Genomic DNA, 24,377 nt, shown 5'->3' with positions numbered 1-24,377 from the left:
AAAAACTTTTATACTGATTTATTCACTTGGTCTACAACAGCTGAAGATGAAAGTGCATGAAACCTACAGAAAATGTTGCAACACTGCTTATCTGTAATGATGACTATGTTAAATACTATTTGTGATTTGTGTTTATTAATAAATTCTCAAAATTCTACAGCTGTTCTATTATTTTAATCTGGTTCGAAAAGGTAGTGAGTCCACGAATAAAAATTAATTTGAAGAATATGAAAATAAAAATTGATGATTTGAAGATGTAGATTTAATGGTTTCCAGGTACACCAGAGTATAAAAATCCAAGTACTTCATAACTTCTACCATTGAAGCATAAAACAGTTTTCTTTGAATATCTCAAAATCATGTTTTATGGACTTATGACCTTTTTATAATGACAGATTCAATTGTAGCTACAGTCTTGAAAAGTGTTGAAAACACTGACTCCAGTGTCAATAAAAGGGTTCTACACTGTGTGTGTGTGTGTGTGTGTGTGTGTGTGTGTGTGTGTGTGTGTGTGTGGAATGCTGGAGTTCAGAGAGAGAGAGAGAGAGAGAAGGAAGAGCAGATGTGGATGGAAATCTTAACCACACACCTGGGATACCACTATGGGACGTGCATTTCTGTATCTGGAAAGAGGAGACACATTCAGGTGCTCCAGGGAGCAGCGGATATGTAATGCATCAGTGATCAAATGGTGCAGAAGCCACAATGGTGGAACTCCTGCCTCTGCTAGGAGGCCGATCACAGGGCTAGTTTGAAAAACACCAGTTGCCAGTCACCCCACAATGGTGTATTGGGTCCAGCATCTGCAACATCAAATGTGACATCGAGCCACATGCGAAACTGCCGTAATTGAGACAAGACTGCTGTGTAGAGCCGCATCAGAGTAGAGTGGTCTGCAGCCCTGTTGGTGTAGCTGAGAATCGAAGAGCACTGAGGTGTGACCAACATATCTGTCTTAGATCACAAAGATGGGGGAGCCATGTCAACCGGGTATCAAAGACCAGTCCTAAAAAACAATGGAGAGTCCACCACAATAAGGAACTGGCCATCAAGGTCAGATGCGAATGTGAATGGACTGTATGACAACAGAAACACGTAACGCAGGTCTTGGCAACTGAAAAGTGGAAGCCAGGAGGGAGAGGTCCCATGCCTGCACTCTGTATATTGCATCCTGCAGTCTGTGTTCAGCAACAATGCCCATCACGGCCAAACAAAAATAAATGCAAAAATCATCAGTGGTGGGGGACACACACTAGGCTCTGCAACCACCACCAGACCATTGACAGCCATTAAAAGAGAGGGACACTCAAAACAGAACCCTGTAGAACCCCATTCTCCTGCAGATAGAAGGTGCTACGGGAGATGCCAACCTGCACATGAAAAATGCAACATGAAAGAAAATTCTAGATAAAAATTGGGAGCACACCACGGAGGCTCCACTCGTGTATGGCGGTGTCATGTGGTACCATAAACTTTATGCAAATCAAAGAAGACAGCAAAAAGGTGTTGATGCTGTGCAAAAGCCATTTAGATGGACTCCACAAGTGGACTAAATTATCTGCAGTAGAGCAGCATTGGCAGAAAGCACCTTGGATTAAAGCCAATGATTCAAGGACACAATACAGCCTTCGACACCCCCATACATTTAAGTAAGTTGCCATACATTTAAGTAAGTTACAGAGGACCACTGGTTAAACTGACTGGATGATACCTGTCCATCTGAAGAATCTGTTTACCTGATTTCCAAACTGGAATAATTGCACTCTCTCACCATGTGGAAGGAATTCCCCTTGCTCCAGACATGGTTAAAAAGGCCACGTATAAGCCACCATTAAGTGTTGAAGCATTCGGTTGTGTACCTGGTATGTTCCAGGAGACGTGTCAAAGCAGAGAGCAAGGGCACTGACTAACTCCCATTCACTTAATGGAGCGTTTTAAGATTCCACACGGTGAGGAATGAGAGATAAAGGGAGTCATTCCAGATTTTGTTTGAGGAGACAACACGGGCAGGTGGTTGACCGACACTGAGGCTTGGGCAAAATGCTTAGCGACAAAGTCCAGGCTTGTGAGGATAACAGCATTCAGAGAAATTTCTGAGACACTTGTTGGAAGACAGCAGTTAAAAATGCCCCAGATCTTTGAGCATACCCACAAAGGAGGAGTATGCAGCCCTACAACGACAGCTACATATCGTTCCCAACAAATCCATCTGGCATTTAACACGATAACAGGCTTGGGCGTGAAGCCGTCTGAAGGCCAGGAGGTGGTCAAGAGACAGTCCTCTGACAGGAAGAACCTGAGGAAGAAGGAATCACCGAAGCAGCTGCCAAAAGGATGGCATTGGTCGAACTCCATATGGATTCATCACTGCTGTTGTGTTGTGGAGCAGTTGGATTGGCAGTCAAGGAAAAGGCATACCAATCCGTATTAGTGAAGGCTCACCTGGGAGGGCATGCAGAGCAGCGCGGGAGAAAAGATAAGATGATCAGAAAATTATCTCTGTTGCACAAATCATTGTGAACTTCCCACTGAATTGATAGGACGAATCCAGGGCTACAGATGGACAGATCAACGTCTGAGAAAAAGCGTGTGCCACACTGAAATGTGTAGGGTTCCAGTGTTGAGGAGGCAGAGATCAAAACCTCCCAGCAGGTCTTCAACAATCCTGCCCTGGTCAATGGTCGCAGTACCATCCTACAGAGGATTATGGGCATTAAAATCCCCAATAGGGAGGGAGGGAAAGAAGAGCAGGAAGTTAAGGTGGCCGGTCTGGGAGGGGGAGGGGGGGGGGGGAGAAAGACTGCATATCGTTAGCGGAGAGTCTAAATGGATCCGAATGGCCACCACTTCAAGCACAGTATGAAGAGGAACGAAATGCCCATGTGGATCAACAGACAAACACTACTGAAAGCTCACAAAGGGCTGACCCAGTTCCAGCAGAAGCCTTGGAAACCACAAAGAGCTGACATATGAGTATCCACAAAATGAGATTGCTACAATGCAAGTTATGGAGTAGAGAGAAAGAAGAGACTGCCAGTCCAGAAAGTGACAATAATAACTATTAGAGTTCCACTGGATGATAGTATATGAAGCTGCTGGACACTGAATGGGGCAGACTGTATCACTGTGCCAAGTCAGTGTGTCACTGGGAAGGATGACATCCATGAATGTAATATTGGGCCCTAATTGAAAGGGAGGGGCGACAGTCCCTTGGGATGTTGGAGGAAGGGAGACTTGTGCTGCTCCTCCTCCTATTCCTCATTCTTCAGATGGCAAGAGGTAGTGTGGTCAGAAAGAGACTAAGTTGTAGCAGTATCAGGATTTGAAAGAACGAATGGCCTTGAGGTGCACAGAGCATGAGTCCCGCAGCTGACTAACAAGCTTCTTGTCCTGGAGACACCAAGGAAGGGGGCTGCTAGAGGGAGCCCCCATCAGTTTCTTCTCCAGTAAAAGGATAGTCGGTAGGAGAATTCCCGGATTTTCCTCTCCTTTTGATAGATCAGACAATATGGTGGCCAAGGCAAATGTAGATTGGAACAGCTCATGAACTTGGGAAATGGTCTGCAAGGACTCCCCACATGGAGGAGGCACCCGTAGTCACTGCAAACAGGATCCTCCTCACATTGTGAAGACAAGTGACCAAACCGGAGGCACCAGAAATAGGGCATGGGAGGTGGGATATAGGGTTTTAAGTTGCAACATTAAACCACAACTGTGACTAAAATGGTAACCCCCCTCCCAAAAGCCAGGATGAAAGCACCAGTATCAATTCAATTGTCCTTAAGACCTCTCTGGACTCTAGGGACGAAATTAACGTCATGCTGTGACAGATTATTCCGGATTTTCTTGTCAGACTGAAGGAGGAGTCCCTGTGGAAGATAATGACCTAAGTCATATTTAAGGACTGGTGAGGAGTGATGCTTACTGGGTTGTCTCTTAAGCATGAAGGGAAACCAAACGACTGGCAGAAGAGGTTTTCATCAGTAGGGAACCAGATCACATCTCACTTAGCCAACTTCACCGAACTATTCTTTGATGTGTTTTACAGGAAAGAGCAATGTGTATTAGTCAAAGTCTCCTAAGTTGGAACAAACTAAAGAATCAGGGAATGGGTTTCACCCCAAGCTGGGGTGCCTGGCCCTCCTCCCAGGGAGGGGAATGCCAAGGAAGCAAATGTAGGAGCAGAGACAGAACTGTTACAGACTTAAGAGATTTCCGCTGAAGAGTAGCTGGAAGTACTGAGCCTAACACTTCATTTGCAGAGCATCCACCTTAGTAAAACCCATTCCCATCAGGGACTCACCCCCTTAGGCACCACCCAGCCGTGGCAAGGGTAGCCTAGCATGGCAGTCATTGCCAGGAGTTTTGATGCCCCAAAAGGACGAGCAACAACTCTTAGGCAAGATGTGCCGACAGCTCAGGTGGTTCAAATGGCTCTGAGCACTATGGGACTCAACTGCTGAGGTCATTAGTCCCCTAGAAGTTAGAACTAGTTAAACCTAACTAACCTAAGGACATCACAAACATCCATGCCCGAGGCAGGATTCGAACCTGCGACCGTAGCGGTCTTGCGGTTCCAGACTGCAGCGCCTTTAACCGCACGGCCACTTTGGCCGGCACAGCTCAGGTTCCAGACGTTTTAGCTAGATGGGTATATAACAGCTCTGACACATGAACTGGCTACACATGCTGGTGACCTAGATGGGGGAGGCGGGATGATGGATTGGGGGGGGGGGGGGGGGGGGGGGAAGGAGGGAGAGACCCACACTGGAGACACTAGGGAGGTAGAATTTCCCCAATTTACTCACACGACGGAAATAATTTATAAAGGGAGGTGTGGAGAGAACACAAGAGCGGGGAGAAACGGGTGGAGCGGAGAGGGGGAGGTGGGGTGGACACAGGAGCTAAGATGTAGGATGGGAAGGAGTGGATATCAGGAGGAGAAGGCAGCTTGGGAGAGAAGGAAGTCTGCAATAGTTCAGGGGTTCATGCACGCCACACACGTACCAATGGAGGGAGGTATAGGCCACATGGTGGGAGTAATTATGTTTGGACACACTATATTAACTTCATTTACAACCATTAGTAACACAATTAAATGACTAACTGATTTTAGAAAAGCTGTTCTATTTTGCCAACTTAATAGTCACACTGTAGTTATGCAAGCATTTAAGAAGGGGGAGGAGAAAGATGCAACCCTAATTACTGTGTAATTAAACTTCCTCATAAACTTAGTAGTGCGGTCTATATTCAAGATTTACTTTTTACTGTGATCGCTTGTCAAAAGTTTAGGTGCACCCTACTTCTACATGCAGCCTATACAGGTGCAAAAAAGTTATTTTCTGAGGCTGAGTGGAATGTAAAAAGTACAGACATTGCACTAAGTGCAGCAACACAGTTAAAAAGCTGCTTTTACATATTTGTCCATATTATTCTGTATTTTTCTCCAAACATCAACTACCTGTAAATTGATTAACTTACTGTTAAAAGTGCGTTTTGTAATTCTTGTTCCAAAATGCGAAATAAGTTACAAAAATGTGTGTATTAACAAAGCTAACATATTTTCTGTGCAGCCTTGTAGATTAGTAAATAAAACCTCATGCCAACTTACTAGCTGTATCTCCAACCACACCAATGACTGAATATGGAGTGTGCTAATTCAATCACAAAGACAGCTTTGAAGTTACTTTTCTACCTCCAGACATCTTAGGCAATGTAACAACAAAGCAGTATAGACTTGGTTGTAAGAGCTAACATTTAAATAAAATACTGGTTAGTTAAAATATACTAAATTATATCTACACCTTTGTATATTATTTTCCTACATAACACAGAGTTAAGTATCATTTCTCAACTAATTGACAAATTCCCATCAAATAAAATTATGTTTTTGAGAGTGCAGGATGTGACATTACCTAAGAAATTTTTGGAGTTTAAGTGTTGGGACATAAACCATTTTACCTGCATGAATTTTAAATTTATTGAGTATCAAACCCAAGAACTTTGGTATGGGTATGAGCGTAAATTTTTGAACCTTAACTCTTCTCAAAGTCATTTCCATCTTTTTATGAACATGAAAAAATGGTTCAGTTCTCATTGTGTTGATTATGATAATGGCTCAGGACACCAGAAACTCATAATGCACGGTGACAGTTGCATAAATAAAGTAACATGAAGGTGTAATTTTAGGACTTTCTAGTAATTTTTCTTTAAGCACTGTTGTATATTTCTAAGCCACCAGAGGTAATTTTCTGAATACTGCCTTGCCACAGCTATACGTATTCTATCAGTGACTAACCTCCTGTCCCTGGAAAGTGATCGCGATCGCCTAGGTGAACGACTTCGAGATCTTGACCGACTATAAGAACGCCTTCGAGGAGACCTAGACCTGCAAGACAAAACAAGATTAACACTCAAAATATTTTAACAACATCAATCATTCTATTCCATAAACACTAATTACAATAAGGGTATAATTACTGAAGCATGAAAATCTGCAGTCTGACTGGCAAACTAATCGCAATTACCATACTGTTTTATCTTCACAAACAGATCAAATAAAAAAGTCTCCTAGGTGAAAAACTAATTATTAGACTCAGTCATGTTAATTTTTTAATAATTATTTGTACTGTAAAAATTTTAACTGCTTATTCATGCAGAAAACCTAACTTTTTATATCACAGCTAACATAGTTCAAACATACAAATTTAAATTTCAAAAATCTATATGAAGTTTTATCAAGTGAAAGTAATCATCTACTTGCATTATAATTTAATAACATATGAAGTTTAATTTATGATTATATACCAGACTGCATTTAACTGGGCAAGCAAGTAAGCTTACATGACAACAGAAGATAAGTTGGGCAGATGAGAAGCTGCAATTGTTGTGCCGGTGACAATTGATGACAGAATGTTGTGTTGAAGGTTGGACAAAACCCAGCCAGCGTTGGTTGGGCAGGTTTTCCATGGAATGGTGGTAGTGGAAGGCTGTCGGTTTTGATTATCGGTGTTAACTGCCACACATAATTTTATGCCTAACCGGTTGAGAAGGGTAGCACACGTGCACGTTGCGTCGTGACGAGCTGAGCGAAGCATTCATATGGGGAAGTTGTTTGGTTGACCCGTCATGTTGGTAGCAAAAACATGAAGATCAGGGTGTCTGGAGCACGAGGTGGTAGATCAGAAGGAGAAGAGTGAGCCCTGGAAATTGTGCCACATCATCATAAATATGTCACCACCTCTTGTCCAGAACATCCCGCTATCAGTTCACTTCTGTTAAAAACTTACCCAAAATTTGCTAACTTTCTATGGTACAAAATTTAACATTTAAAAACCAATGAGAAGATAATGCAACAAATGGAAATATGCACACAATGTAATCAAACATTTCAATCATGTAATATTTGTATTTTTAATAGGTATGTCTCAAATAAAAAAATTAGTAGCAACAGGCTTTACCTTGACCGACCCCTCCAACTACCGCCTCGTCGACTACGTCCAGTCGACATCTCAACTCGCACGCGTGTTCCACACAGCCTCCTGCAACAGCAATATTACTTAAATATTTGACTCAATATTAGTAACTAGTTAATAAATGCAATATTAACTTACATGCCATCGAGGCCTCTCACTGCATCTTCAGCATCTCTTGGATCTTCAAATTCAACAAACGCAAAGCCAGGTGGATTCCTAGCAACCCAGACATCTCTCAGAGGACCATATTTGCTGAAGGCAGCCTCAATTTCATATTTTGAAGCACTGCTGCCTAAATTACCTACATAAACTTTGCACGAAAGGTCCCATTCACGGTATCTTGACATGGTCGACCTGAAAATTGCAATTTAAGATATGTACATTAAGTGAGCTAAAATCACTGTAACAAAACTGTTTGCATAAAATCAAATATTACTGAGGTTTTTAACAGTAACATTATATCAGTATTTCAGATATTCAATTTCTCCTGCTTGCAAGTAGCTGTCAAGAATTATGTAAGCTAACATCTGAAGTTAACTCCTAGTGCACGCCTGGAAAATGTTTCCATCTGAACTTAAGGGGACACAGTCGTGAGGGAACTCCCATAAGGAAACAATGCTAAAACGAGCAAACGTCAGGTACACTTTCTGAAGTAACTAATGGAGATAAAGACCTGAATCTTTTACAGTGTACAGCTGAAACATCATTCTCAAATCACATAAAAAATGGTTAATGTATTTTATATATTTCATGAGTAATCATTTTCTTGTTCTTTAAGACAAAAAATTAAAACTTTCTAAACACCTTGGAGCTTGTAAATCTGTTCTTTTTATCACTACTGGTCTATTTTTTTATGTAATTAATCATCGTTGCATTAACAAGAGCTACTGTAAGTCTGATGTCTGTAGCAGTCATAGTTTTTGAGAAAAGTGTACCAGAAGGTCAAAAAATGTAGTTTTGAGAAAAATGGTATTAAAGTTTTACATACAAGAAATTAATGTACAATGTCATACAGACACACTTTTAAAACATTCCAGGGCTATACTGTGGCTCAGCTTCTTGATCTTCTTTCTATCTTCTGGCTATCCTGGCCTCCTTGGTAGCATTTCCTGCAGAAATATCAGCATAACGGATACGGTCCATGTCAATCTTTTTCAGTCCCCTTTCAGTATTGATACCATCCTTTGTTCCCAAGAGTCTTAATACATCAGTCTTCTTTGACACACCAGCATTGAAGCACATCACTGCATCATGAACACAAAATTTTAGTGTTTCTTTTCTAACGAAAACAGTTTTTGGTAACCTTGTCCAAATGACAGAATTCAAACTTTCATTTGGTGTTTGAATTTTTACATGGAGACACTTTTTCAAGAGCTCTTGTTGGCTAAGATCTCTGAAAATGGGTTTCACAGCTAGCAGGATTTTTTCTGGAATTGAATGTTTGTGCTTATAGCTAGAAGATGTAGCTGGGTTGTTGAATTTGCACCAGCTGTCAGGTCCCGTGGGCAAAGGTTATGTTGTGGTTCCTCATCTGTTGGAATTTTATGAAAGAATATAGCCCAGATGGCTCTCCTCATTGCTTCTACATTGTTGCAGTTATTTCTAATGGCCATACCATAGTAAGTCTGGATCCTGTCTAGTTCAGCCTTTGTCAGGCCCCCTTTACCACCTAACTTTTTTTCCTTACATGTCTTTAGAAGTCGTGATCCCATTCTTTTCTGTACATGTCCTATACATTCCAGTTTATTAATTTTGACTCTAGGCCCATAAGGTTTATCTTCTACCACTTTCTGATAAGCCTTACTGTCCCCGTCCCCAAGATAGTCTGTATAGAGGATACCTCTTGACTGCACAGACCTTTTGAAAATGTTAGCAACACCAGCCACTTCCATGCCTCCACTAGAACCATCATAGTCCTTTTTGCACACATGTTGTATAGTGGGATTTTTTTCTGCAGATGTCACAGAACTTAGTAATAATTTCAATATCCAGAACCTTCCCAGTATCAAAAGAAGTTGCTGACACAATGCCATTTAGGGATGTATACCCACGTTTCTGCCAACTGCCATCAAAACCAGCAGAAATTTGCCTTGGGTCAGATTTCGTATCATTCAACTGAACTGCTTCTTTGGCTGCTTTCAACATTGTAGATTCACTTACCTCAGCTACAACTGCACCAATAGTCTTGTTGTAAACATCAAACTTTCTTGGAGGTGGAGGAATGTTCATTACTGCACAAAGAACAACACCTGCACTTCGCCCTTTTCCAATAGATTTAAGTGCATACACTAATCTTATACTGTTTTCATACAATCTGCTTCTTGTTACGTGGGATGACATTGTATTGGCAGTACAGCTACATTCCAAACATGTCAAAACTAAATTACAAACAATTCCCTTGGTTTTCACCACATCTTCGTGCAAAGTAACGTTTCCACCACAGTTTTTACAATTTGTGTGTTTTTCGATAAGTTCATGTAATAATGTCATGGAGATCAGAACGTTTGTGTCAGTAACAACAGAAACACTGTTCACACCACACATTGCATTGTCACGCATTTGACAGGCACTTGGAAAACCGGCAGCACCTAGAAGCTTCTTGCTTGAAGCACTGACACTCGCACCGACTTCACTTTCAATATTATTTTCTGCCCTCTGCTCAAAACTAGCAGTTTCGCAGTTTATTTTTACATATTTACTTCAACGAAACTTAGGCTTATATCCAAACTTCCTTATTCTACCCATTGTGTTATACCGTTTCACAAAATCATTACATTTGGATCACCAAAACGTAAACAACTAGGATGAGGAAACTGACAAACAATAGTCGACAATGCAGACTGGCTGGCAAACATCAGAATAACAATTCTCTCTTGCAACCCAAATAGAGTATTTATATCCGTGGAACATAAATGATTGTTGTACTATAGTCAATGCTGACTACTGCGCAAGACAAAGCAAAAATGGACGTGGCACTAGTTACCATGCTTCACGAACAAATTAATAACTTCGAATCTAATAATCAGATTTGTATGAAACAAACGGCATTTTGTAGGCAAATAATTGGAGCATAGATTAAAACTAGAAAAAAAATTCGATTTTTTTGAGCCTGTTTGCGACTGTGTCCCCTTAAAGCTACGAGATTCAAACATCTCTCAAGGAAGCAATTAATTACAAACACTAAATAAAACAGAGTCCTATGTAACATATCTTTCACTTTGCAGTAGAATGAGTGTTTAAAAACTTAACACATTAAAATTCTGTGCTACACCTAGTTTCAAACCCTGACTTTTGTGGGCCTGTGTCTACAAGGGAATGTTGGCAACTGTGTATCACTGATATTGGATGAAATACTACAGTGATTAACCAGATAGTGAGCGACTCTATGGAGACATGATTAATACATTGGCTACAGATTTGCTGGCTTACTTTCAAACCTACCTTCAAATTTTTAATACTCTTCTTTATATAAATTAAATGAGTACTTTTTCCACATAATACTATTTAAATGTTTTAGGAAGTAGCACAAATCATTATCCACCCTCACACCTTCAATTCTGCTACAAACATTAATTTTTGAACTTCAACATTAAAATGAGAATATGAAAATGGAATAGATCACATCACTATGCCTCTAACCGTATCACTACTATGCCATAGAAACCCAAAAACATGTATACTTTTAGTCCTGCTGGATAATCTGAAACAATTATGCAACAATGTATGATGAGATAAAAGAAATTATTCAGATAGTGAAGGGAGGCGAAAATTTAATAGTCATGGGTGACTGGAATTTGGTAGTAGGAAAAGGGAGAGAAGGAAATGTAGTAGGTGAATATGCATTGGGGCTAAGAAATAAAAGAGGAAGCCGCCTGATAGAATTTTGCACAGAGCACAACTTAATCATAGCTAACACTTGGTTCAAGAATCATAAAAGAAGGTTGTATACATGGAAGAAGCCTGGAGATACTGACAGGTTTCATATAGATTATATAATGGTAAGACAGAGATTTAGGAACCAGGTTTTAAATTGTAAGACATTTCGAGGGGCAGATGTGGACTCTGACTACAATCTATTGGTTATGAACTGTAGATTAAAACTGAAAAAACTGCAAAAAGGTGGGAATTTAAGGAGATGGGACCTGGATAAACTGACTAAATCAGAGGCTGTACAGAGTTACAGGGAGAGCATAAGGGAACAATTAACAGGAATGGGGGAAAGAAATACAGTAGGAGAAGAATGGGCAGCTCTGAGGGATGAAGTAGTGAATGCAGCAGAGGATCAAATAGGTAAAAAGACAAGGGCTAGTAGAAATCCTTGGGTAACAGTAGAAATATTGAATTTAATTAATGAAAGGAGAAAATATAAAAATGCAGTAAATGAAGCAGGCAAAAAGGAATACAAATGTCTCAAAAATGAGATCGATAGGAACTGCAAAATGGCTAAGCAGGGATGGCTAGAGGACAAATGTAAGGATGTAGAGGCTTATCTCACCAGTGGTAAGATAGATACTACCTACAGGAAAATTAAAGAGACCTTTGGAGAAAAGAGAACCACTTGTATGAATATCAAGAGCTCAAATGGAAACCCAGTTCTAAGCAAAGAAGGGAAAGCAGAAAGGTGGAAGGAGTATATAGAGGGTCTATACAAGGGCAATGTACTTGAGGACAATATTATGGAAATGGAAGAGGATGTAGATGAAGATGAAATGGGAAATACGATACTGCGTGAAGTGTATGACAGAACACTGAAAGACCTCAGTCGAGCCAAGGCCCCGGAATTCCATTAGAACTACTGACGGCCTTGGGAGAGCCAGTCCTGACAAAACTCTACCATCTGGCGAGCAAGATGTATGAGACAGGTGAAATACCCTCAGACTTCAAGAAGAATATAATAATTCCAATCCCAAAGAAAGCAGGCACTGACAGATGTGAAAATTACCCAACAATCAGTTTAATATGTCACGGATGCAAAATACTAATGCGAATTCTTTACAGACGAATGGAAAAACTGGTAGAAGCCGACCTCGGGGAAGATCAGTTTGGATTCCGTAGAAATATTGGAACACATGAGGCAATACTGACCCTACGACTTATCTTAGAAGCTAGATTAAGGAAAGGCAAACCTACGTTTCTAGGATTTGTAGAGTTAGAGAAAGCTTTTGACAATGTTAACTGGAATACTCTCTTTCAAATTCTGAAGGTGGCGGGGGTAAAATACAGGGAGCGAAAGGCTATTTACAATTTGTACAGAAACCAGATGGCAGTAATAAGAGTCGAGGGGCATGAAAGGGGAGCAGTGGTTGGGAAAGGAGTGAGACAGGGTTGTAGCCTCTCGCCTATGTTATTCAATCTGTACATTGAGGAAGCAGTGAACAAAACAAAAGAAAAATTCGGAGTAGGAACTAAAATCCATGGAGAAGAAATAAAAACTTCAAGCTTTGCCGATGACGTAATTCTGTCAGAGACAGCAAAGGACTTGGGAGAGCAGTTGAACAGAATGGACAGTGTCTTGAAAGGAAGATATAAGATGAACATCAACAAAAGCAAAACGAGGATAATGGAATGTAGTCGAGTTAACTCGGGTGACGCTGAGGGAATTAGATTAGGGAATGAGACACTTAACGTAGTAAAGAAGTTTTGCTATTTGGGGAGCAAAATAACTGATGATGGTTGAAGTAGAGAGGATATAAAATGCAGACTGGCAATGGCAAGGAAAGCGTTTATGAAGAAGAGAAGTTTGTTAACATTGAGTATAGATTTAAGTGCCAGGAAGTCGTTTCTGAAAGTATTTGTATGGAGGGTAGCCATGTATGGAAGTGAAACATGGACGATAACTACTTTGGACAAGAAGAGAATAGAAGCTTTCGAAATGTGGTGCTACAGAAGAATGCTGAAGATTCGATGGGTAGATCATATAAAAACTGAAGATTGGGGAGAAGAGAAGTTTGTGGCACAACTTGACTAAAAGAAGGGATCGGTTGGTAGGACATGTTCCGAGTCATCAAGGGATCACCAATTTAGTACTGGAGGGCAGCGTGGAGGGTAAAAATCATAGAGGGCGAGCAAGAGATGAATACACTAAACATTCAGAAGGACGTAGGTTGCAGTAAGCACTGGGAGATGATGAAGCTTGCACAGGATAGAGTAGCACGGAGAGCTGCATGAAACCAGTCTCAGGACTGAAGACCACAACCACAACAACAACAAGAACAACATGCAAACAAATAGCAAGGTTATTATTCATGGCACAGAAGGACACACTTGCCCCGTTCACAAGGCAAAACATCAATAGCTGATTTCAAGGCGGCAGCAGACTCCCATGGGCTCACTTTTCGATCAGCTGATGTTCACAGCAAGCAATCTGGTGTATTTATTGACGAGCACCCTTTACTAAGAAGTTTACTTCTGGGTTTTTATTTGGACTTTATTACTACTTAGTGATTCCATTTTCCTGGAGCGCAGATTTGCCTGCCTGCCTAACGCAGGACTGCCTTTGCTCACCGTTCAACTGACCATTGCATTTTCAGTGAATGAACTGACAGTAAATGGGTGCACTGAAAGGGTTGATTGTACCCGAGAATTTCTCGGATGAACTACAGTGACCTCAATGATGTGTGAGTTGTTCAACAAACTTTCAAAGTACTGTACTGACCTCAAGGTCTTGGACCTCCTGACATCTTTTGTTGTGTTTTTAGAAGTGTCATGAACTACTACTTTCCATAATTTAACTGTAATTAAGTTGTGCTTAATAAAATCTGTGCTGTTGAGGAAGCAGACTTACAACACCCAGGAAGTATACATAGAAAACCAATTACGACAATGCTCACACACCTATCACTTTTCAAATGCAAAACTGAAAACAAGAGAATGAACAGAAGCAGCAAAGAAAATTCTGCTCTAAGATATAACAAAAAAACATTACGAGGAGTGTAAAGCAAAGACAATAAGCTAGAGAATGATTAATACAGCCCTACAAGCAGACCACTCAACTTTCTCCAATCTTGAATAATAAAACAATCTGTTGACATACATCTGTCATTCTACAGAAGATTATAAGAAGAAGCAGACCAATAATTAACTTTAGGTACACAAAAAATGTAATACATAAATTAAAAAACGTAGTTTCTCAGGAAAATCTCTTCGACAGCCACATAACTGCAAACAAACATATTGCCAGTAATTGTTTATAATTCAATAAAATGACTTACAGTACCCAACAACCCCAAATCTTAGATCTAAATGACTTGGAAAAAACAAACAATGCAACAAAAATTAGACAATTCAAGACAACCAAGCCATTTTGAAAAGCTGATAATTTATACAACACAATAACAGCCATAAGATCTGGATTTGAATCAAGATGACAAACCTTCAGCACCATTGTAAAAATATTATAGAAGTAGAGAGAAATCAAGCCCAAGAAACAGATGAAAAGAAAGATCAAAATAATCTGAAAACCATAAAAATGAGGTGTGCATGGAAAAAGATTGACTTAAGTGGAACTGTACACACGACTGACCTGAAATTCAGTTAAACAGCAAATGTAATGACTATATTGATTCAACACTGACAGAAGTTACTTATCAATATATTACAATGGATTATTAAAAGATCACTTATGACAGCATGCATGCCCTTTTCTCACACTTTTATTAAACTGTGAGGGGGTGTTCAAAATGAAAGATACGAAACCACACTGTGGGTATAACTGAAGTCTCTACTCAAAAGTAATCACCAGACGCATGAGCAAAACTAGCCTATTGTTTCACAAGCTGAAGGATTCCCTGTTCCCAGAATTCCTGTAACTATGACAGGAGCCAGTCCTTCACTGCGTCCTTCAGTTCTTCGTCCAAGTTCAAGCACTTCCCTCTGAGATTTTCTTTTCGCAGACCAAACAAATGGAAGACACAAGGTGACATGGGCGGGCAGTGGGGCAGATGCTCAAGCCACTCCCATTTGAACTTTGCCATCAGACCGTGCGTGACCTTACAGGTGTGTCTCACCAGGCTGTTCATCTTTTTGATGAGTTCAGCTGTGATTACCATGTTCACCAGGCATGGTCTCAGGTCATCATTCAAACACTCCCAGCTTTATGAAAATGGGCATGTCACTTTCATGCTGACCCTTACACAGCATCTTCCCCGTATATGGCCACCACCTGGTGATTAATATTGCCTGGGTTAACCCCTTCCACTGTCACATTCTAATATAAGCTAACCAGCAATCTGAACATGACCCCCAACAAAAGAAAATTGTTCCACACTCTTCTCATTGTTTTACAACAGCCGAGAAATGCACATCAAGAAAAACTGCTGCCCTCGTGCAATATAAAATGCAATCAAGTAAAACGTGAAGTACTGACACCAATATAAAAAAAAAGGCATTGCACACTGGATGGTCCTCCCACTGGCACCTCTGGGAGAGACGTGTTAAAACCTTTTTTCTATCTTTGTGACAAACTATGTCCAACATGCCCAAACTGGACTTCACTAGTCTTGATTTGCTACTTGGTACCTCCAGGCATACATTTTCCCACTGACTAACACTGCTACTAAACAAGGCAACAGCATTTACTGAGGCAGCACTGGGCAATAAATTATTTTTGTTGTAAGTGTTCCTTGCTGTCATGTCAGCTTGCTCATTTCCTTGACTCATATAGCCTGGTACCCAGCAGAATAGTACTTCTTCCATTGAAATTTTAATATGTCAAGTGTGTCCTGAATGTTTTGGACCAGTTTGTTGGGTGCAAATGCTAAATGATCTGTAGACACTTAGGGAATCAGAGTAGACTGGAAAATTATTTTGTGGATTGCATCTCATCTACTCCAGTATCATCAGGAGCTTTGCATCATGCTGTAAATTCATCGAAGCTGAATCCTAACTCCACTGTCAAGAGAAACTACTGATTTCACGATCCTCCTTGGGCTCGTATAACTTAAATCTTTGTGCTCAATTTAAAATTCATGAATGAGCTTGTGTTTAATTTTAAAACCTGGGGTAAAAGCTTTATTGTGAAATGTAAAATTTAGAAATAGCCTAAGCCTCTTTGCTACTCACGGAGAATAATTACTTCGATCATGTGTTTCATTCAGGTCCATGTTAAATTAGTAACATTCTACTTCATTTCTCAACTGACTTTCCTCCAACTCCTATTAGTTCAGATCTAACCCCTACCGTGTTGAATTACAAGCAACTTATGGATTTTCTCTGTGCTCTAACAGGTTTACGCCTTTATTGCCTTTTAAGGAAACCATCCACGCTGATCATTTCAAAATCTCTGCTTGTAACTTGGCTAGTGGTAAGAAATGTGATGGCATCAATTCCTCATTTCCATTGCCTTCCTTCATATTCCTGGCCAGAGCTACGTTGCCTCTGGGCACCCAGGCAGAAACACACTGCAGGTCAATGCAAACACAAGGAAAAAAAAAAAAAAAACAGTCGTTGTAGGGCTTTGCTGATGTTAAAACATACAAATTTTGCAACTTATCTGGTCAAGAATCAGTTTCCAGTACCACCCAATGATACTAGTTTGGAATTGGGCAAGACCAGAGTATGTAATTTCATCCATAGGTGGTTTGGAATTCTTGATACAAAACATAGGTTCAAATTCTGTCATTTCTGAGAACGCAATCTAGTTCTCTCCCTAGTAAGTAATGGGGAATAGACAAGGATGACACTTCTGGGTGTACTGGAATTCCACCTTTATGCAGTTTAGGAAGAAATATGATTTACACTTACAAGAATCTTGGTTGTTGGTTTCTGATATAACTATTTTACGTAATTGCGAAAAAACTGCAATCAGATCTTTATGCAGAGACTATAAGAAATACTGAGAAACTGATGAACTTTAGCACCAATCATGTGTTTAATTTTGTTGAACTGTAATTTGTAAGCTTTGGTCACACAAATGGTTTTCTTCTTGAACTTTCGTAACACATTTATTTTACTACACAAAACTGCAACACTACCAGACAACATTTTTAAATTGTAGGCTACCTAGTGCCTCTCAGAAGCACCATCCTTTACCATAAAATCAATGTCTCCTTTTAGTACTTATGTTAGTCACAGATTGTGGAAAAGTAGAGCAAATTTGTTTTCTCTGGTACTTTCAAGTTAGTCTTATTAGTTATCATATTTAGTGAGTTCAGGATTCAGTCTGAACAGTTACTGGCAAATTCTAGTTTATATACAATTTATGGATAGTTGAAAACATATTTCATTTCTGATATTGAAGTAGGAATTATTTCGCCTTACCTGCATTTGCATTAAAATGAAAGTGCTGAACACAAATCTCAAGAGCTTTATCTAAACAAATGAAAGAATGAATGAAACCAAACTAATGCTGCACCCCCCCCCCCCCCCACACACACACACCACAAACCAATATGTTCCCACATTTGTTTCATATTCACATTTGAACTCTCTCACCAAGGCTGTCACTTTAAAGCCTCACCCAGTTCTCAAAGGTTACACTTATTACGTCCTAAGCAAATAAATAAATGAAATGTGTTAACTGTGAAGGATAACTAATATTACCTATACTCTGACATTTCCAATTTAGGGATATCACTATACAAGTGGAAATGAACAAGATTTACCCCCCTCCCCCCCCCCCCCCCACTATTTAATGTGTAACCCAACCAAGTCTTGCACTTACGATAAGCTTCCATTTTCTCATTTAAAATTTCCTATCTTAACAGACTACTATTTACCATCATAAGTAAGCACCTGCTGAAATTCTCGGTTAAGGTATTTTATTTTGACTTCCTTTCAGGTTCATCCACAATCATCACAAACTATTTACGAATGTGACATTTACTAACGGAATCTCAGGTAAGAAACTTCCTGGCAGATTAAAACTGTGCGCCGGGCCGAGACTCGAACTCGGGACCTTTGCCTTTCGCGGGCAAGTGCTCTACCAACTGAGCTACCCAAGCACGACTCACGCCCCGTCCTCACAGCTTTACTTCTGCCAGTATCTTGCCTCCTACCTACCAAACTTTACAGAAGCTCTAGTTCTGCAAGGTTCGCAGGAGAGCTTCTGTAAAGTTTGGAAGGTAAGAGACAAGATACTGGCAGAAGTAAAGCTGCGAGGATGGAGCGTGAGTCGTGCTTAGGTAGCTCAGTTGGTAGAGCACTTGCCCGTGAAAGGCAAAGGTCCTGAGTTCAAGTCTCGGCCCGGCACACAGTTTTAATCTGCCAGGAAGTTTCATGTCAGCGCTCACTCCGCTGCAGAGTGAAAATCTCATTCTGGAATCCTACGTAAATTGGTAAGGAATGACATAAATTTTTTACAGTGAAATAGATAATTTGGAGAAATATGTTATTGACGACAAACAGAATACCTACATTACCCCAAACATATGCCACGAAACAAATGCGTAATTAACTTTTACTCAAAAAGCACCACAAAAAGTGATTAGAAGCAGACAACAATGGGACATTCTGGATTCATTTTACGCAAACTTCTAACTGGCGAATCAAGTCACTAATAGAGCAATAATGGAAAGTTTAGCTCAAAAGGACAAAGTAGTACGCCTATACCTCAAAATATGACATTTATATTTCAGATTGCATGGCATTTGTTGAAAACCTGCAGCAATAAATTCGTCTATAGGTATGTGGGACAGACTGAAACACTTAACTTCATAATGTTCAAGGAACTCAAACACTTAAGTCTAGTCTCTTTTTTACATATCCTACTGTCGCTTATCTCGCACACCTACAGTCTGCTCTTACTCTGTTATTACAGGTTTAAATATTTCATTTTCAAACAGGAACAACATACAAGTGGCATTAGTATTTCATTTATTTATATGTCAAGTTCCATAGGACCAAATTAAGGAGCAAATCTCGAAGGTCATGGAACATGTCAGTACGTAAAATTACAAAGTAAAAGTAATAACCGATAAAAATAAAATGTTTATGAACCCAAAAAAGTAAAGCCATAAGTGTAAGTAAACTAAATCAACAATACAACAAGAACAAGCTTCATTTTTCAAGGGGCTAACCAATAGAATAGAAAGAGTTACCCATGAGGAAACTCCAGTTTCGATTTTCGAGCATGTGGATTACAGCTAAGATTTTTGAATTTGACTGGTAGCTTATTGAAAACTGATGTAGTAGTATACTGCACACCTTTCCACGCAAGAGTTAAGGACGTCAGAGTCAAATGCAGGTTTGATTTCTGCTGAGTATTAACTGAGTGGAAGTTGTTTATTCTTGGGAATAAGCTAATATTGTTAACAAGAAATGACAGTAAGGTATATATACATTGAGAGGTCAATGTCATTCACTTCAGATACCATTCGAATAGTAAAAACTGCAGCACTAAGTTTGAAAAAGATCCTGAATGTGGGTTTTCCACAACAATTTACTACCTATCTGATTCACTAATCAAATGCCCATTCTGTGAAATTAAAACATTGGATTTTGTTGAATTATGTGTTAGAAACTGTAAAAACGGAGTCTTACTGTGATTTAGCATTAGTTTATTTTCTAGACGCCATGAACTTAAGTCATGAACTGCACTATTTGAAACAGCCAACGTTGCACACAACATCCTTCACTAGCAAGCTAGTGTCATCAGCAAACAGAAATATTTTACAGTTACCTGTGATACTAGAGGGCATATCATTTATATAAACAAGGAACAGGAGCAGCCCTGAAACGGATACCTTGGGCACCCCCATTTGACTGTGCCCCACGCAGACTCCACATCACAGTCATTCTCAACACTGTGAATAATGACCTTTTGCTGTCTGTTGCTAAACTAAGAGGTGAACCAATTGTGAACTATTCCCCATATTCCGTAATGATCCAACTTCTGGAGCATTATTTTGTGATCAACACAATCAAACACCGTAGCTAAATATAAAATTATGCATTGCATTTGAAGCCTTCTGTCTAACCCAGCCAGTAAATAACAGAGAAAGGAGAATATAGCATTCTCAGCTGATAAACGACTTCTAAAACCGAACCGTACATTTGATAGCAAATCATGGCCAATAACTTTAGCAAAACACTTATGGCATAGAAATAGGTCTAAAATGTCTCCATTATCCCTTTCTCCCTTTTTATAAAGCTGCTTTACTACTGAGTAATCGTTCAGAAAACCGACTATTCCTAAAGGAAAAATTACAAATATAGCTAAATACAGGGCTAACATTATCAGCACAGCACTTTAATATTCTGCTAGGCACTCCCATCATATCCATGAGAGTCCTTAGTCTTCAGTGATTTAATTATTGACTCAATCTCCCCCTTGTCTGTATCACAGAGGAGTATTTCAGACATCAGTCTTAGAAAGGCATTTGCCAAGAGAGTTATATGGTTCCCTGCAGAGACTAAATTTTTATTTAATTCACCAGCAATTCTCAGGAAATGATTGTTAAATACTGTACATATATCTGATTTATCAGTAACAGAAATATTTTACTAGGAACTGACTTTACATCGTCGACCTTGTGCTGCTGACCAGACACTTCCTTCACAACTGACCATATGGTTTTAATTTGAACCAGCTATTCTGTTTGTGTACCACATACTCTTTGCCTTCCTAATAACATTGTTAAGCACCTTACAGTACTGTTTGTAATGGGAAACTGTAGCTTGATCATGACAACTTCTTACATTTGACATAGTTCCTGCTTTGTTCTACACGATATCCTTATCCCACTAGTCAGCTACCCACGCTACCTTTTACCACTAGTACCCCATTTAGAATGTTCTAGTGGAAAGCAACTCTCAAACAGCATGACAACTGTATTGTGGAAAGCATTATATTTGTCATCTATGTTATTGGCACAATAAACATCCAGCCACTCTTGTTCCTTGATGAGGATTAAAAAACTCTCCATTGACATTGGATTATCTTAACTAGATAGTTTGCAATCATATGACATTTGTTTGAGTACAAAAGCCTTTTAGTGTTAAAATCTGTGCATCATTGTCTGAAAGGTCATTCACCAGTTTACTAACAGAATGCCCATCTAGTAATGAAGAATGAATAAAAATATTGTCTATGGCTGTGCTACTGTTACCCTGCACCCTAGTTGGAAAAAAAAAAAACAATCTGCATAAGATCATATGAATTTAGGAGACCTACCAACATCCTTTTTCTTGTACCATCATGTAGAAAATTTATATTGGAGTCACCACATGTGACCAATTTCTGGTACTTCCTATAAAGTGAATCAAGAACCCTCTCTAGCTTAAGCAGAAATGCCCTGAAGTCAGAGTTGGGTGACCTATAAACAAAATTAGAAATTAAGTTTCCCTAAATTCAACTGCCCCTGCACAACATTCAATTATCTGTTCAGTGCAGTGACATGATACGTCTATAGACTCAAATGGGATACTGGTTTTTTTTTTTTTTATTTTTTATTATGTACATAGCCACTCCCCCACCCCACAAGGAACTGAACAGCCAGCTAATGTGTGTCCTGGTAAAGGGAGACTCTGAATTGTCAAAGAATTTAAGTGGTGCTACAATATACCAATAATTTCAGAGGAACATCTATAAGCAGTTCACCAACTTTATCTCTAATACCTCTCATATTTTGATGAAATACGCTAATTCTTTCTCTACTTAGAAAGAAGACATTTTCTGAAGGTGATCCCTTACAGGGACTTCCTTTAAGCACATATACCTATCAGCTGACTTCAACCTAAAAAGGGTGCAGCTCTAACACCAACTATTAACTATTACAGGAATTTTTCCATGAGTGATTCCACCACCACCCACTACACTGTCAATTAAAAACTTCACCAGCCTCCCCTTCCCATACCTATTGAGGTGCAGATCATGTCTAGTGAAACCCAATTTACTGATAGACTCAACTGCCACCACTGAAATGTGGCCCCTGGGTCAATCCATACCAAGTGGTCCAGCACTGGTTGCTTGACCATCTCAGAAAATTTTTGTATTTGCTGGGTGAATTCCCCTACGTTAATTAGTCACAAGAATGTTTTTTAAAATTTATTGTTTATTATTTTGAAATGGCGGCCATATTTGTTCCAGGCCGCATGCGTTTTTTTGTATTTGCAAGCATCTACATCTTTTACAATTATTCAGTAGTGGATTGTCCTAAGCCTTTCAGATAAAATGAATTTAGTTCAACACACTCTGGGCTACAAATTAACATCATTATCACTTAGCTAAATGTATTCTTCAATATATTTTTAAAAGTTCTAAGTTATCAGCCACAAATTTAAAAAAACTCAATTTTTGAACAGTAGTTTTCCAAAGAAAGATTAATTTCTCAGCTTTAATATTTTTTCTGCTATTACACTGTATAGTATAGTTACTTTTTATAGAGTATCAATGGTGAGTAGCTGACACTTAAAGGATATACTATTTTAAAAAATGTATTTTTGTAATTTTCTCATTTTGTGGCCTGCAATATCTTAGTTGGGGGACCAGATAAAAATCTGAAAATTTCACGGTTAACAGCCCTTTATATCAAACTTCATTATAAATTTCAAATTTGAGATTCAATTGGAAGTTATGGAAAAAAATACAAACAAGTCAGTAATATGTTTAACATCTGCAATATCTAGGCTTCTGGAATAAAATATTATCAGTTACAGTATATAATTTAATCATCTATGGTTATTTACTTTTTTAATTGAAAATAAACCTACTAATTACATTATATTGCTCTCGTTATTTGTTTTTAGTACATCACTCATTGAACATTTGAGAAATTTGTCCACTCAGTTTGGGTGTAAGATTATAAGTCTGCCCAGTCACTGTTGTAAATTCCATGAGAGACAGGTTCCTTAGTACTACTAAAAATATATTAAAGAATACATTCAGCTAAGTGATAATGATGTTAATTTGTAGCCCAGAGTGTGTTAACTAAATGCATTTCATCTGAAAGGCTTAGGACAATCCACTACTGAATAATTGTAAAAATGTAGATCCTTGCAAATAAGAAAAAAACGCATGCGGCCTGGAACAAATATGGCCACTATTATAAAATAATAAACAAATTTTTTAAAAATATTTTTGTGACTACTAAACTTTGGGGAATTCACCCAGCAAATATAAAATTTTTCTGAGATGGTCAAGCAACCAATTATTTTTTTCTTGGACCACTTAGTATGGATTGACCCCCACGCCCTCCGAGCCCTCTTCAGTCCCACGTTAACTCGCCTAACAGTCGGATTATGAGGCTGACCATGACGTTGAAAGAGTTGCACAAAACGCACATTAGTGCCACCAGTTTGAGTAGCTATCTTTACCAGGTTACTACCTACATCATATTCCCTGTCCCTATCAAGACTATTCCCTGATCACTACCTGATCCCCCTCCATAAATTTCCTACGTAACTTGCTTATCCTGTCACTCACCTGAGCCGACCCTGCACTAGACTTCACAACGCTGGTGACATGGTACGCACTCCCCAACACTTCCAGGAACTGCTGGCCCACACCTCTACTGTGCGAACTATCTAGCAGCAGAACCACCACCTTTCTGTTAGACTTCGCAACAGACCTAGGCCTCCTAACCACTGAGGACTTCTGCATGTTCCCGACATCTACAGCTTCAAGAGGCTCCTATCCACTCAACTCTGACATTTGATGAAATTTATTGCATGTACTCAAAGTACAACTGTCTGAACACCTCCTCCTCCTAGCTGCCTTCTTGCCAACTGCCAGTTCCCATTCCCCAGCACCCTTCACCCTCCTCCACCTATCTAGTTCCTCCTCTGCATATTGAAACTGCACCCAAAGGGCATAGTTCTTATGCTCCTGCACCTCTATCAACTTATTTCTACTACAGATTCTGCATTCCCAGGAGAGGATCTTGTTAGAATGTCCACTGGTTTCCCCACTGCATTCCATCCAATGAAAATACACTGAATAAATCCCACACTGTAACCCACTACTCG

At 39.5% G+C, this 24,377-nt stretch overlaps 1 protein-coding gene and 1 non-coding gene across 3 annotated transcripts in view; both read right to left on the bottom strand.

Annotated features, from left to right (window-relative positions):
• Positions 1 to 24,377, bottom strand: part of LOC124555981 (RNA-binding protein 1-like) — a 38,837-nt gene that overhangs the window by 9,310 nt on the left and 5,150 nt on the right. Inside the window, exons 2-4 of one of the 2 annotated variants that reach the window (XM_047130026.1) lie at positions 7,614 to 7,829; positions 7,461 to 7,541; positions 6,299 to 6,388 (exon numbers count right to left, since the gene is read on the bottom strand). In XM_047130026.1, coding sequence (XP_046985982.1) covers positions 6,299 to 6,388; positions 7,461 to 7,541; positions 7,614 to 7,822 — 380 coding nt within the window. In that variant the 5' untranslated portion in view covers positions 7,823 to 7,829. Of the gene's footprint in view, positions 1 to 6,298; positions 6,389 to 6,985; positions 7,203 to 7,460; positions 7,542 to 7,613; positions 7,830 to 24,377 lie in introns of those variants that run through there. The other variant, XM_047130027.1, reaches the window with a different exon arrangement.
• On the bottom strand, positions 18,341 to 18,415 carry Trnas-cga. The gene has a single exon. It is a non-coding gene; the product is annotated as a tRNA-Ser (tRNA).

The sequence above is a fragment of the Schistocerca americana genome, chromosome X, assembly GCF_021461395.2.
Source record: "Schistocerca americana isolate TAMUIC-IGC-003095 chromosome X, iqSchAmer2.1, whole genome shotgun sequence".
Lineage (NCBI taxonomy): Eukaryota > Metazoa > Arthropoda > Insecta > Orthoptera > Acrididae > Schistocerca > Schistocerca americana.
The sequence above is the reverse complement of the archived record's forward strand: the minus strand, read 5'-3'. Positions and strand labels throughout refer to the sequence as shown.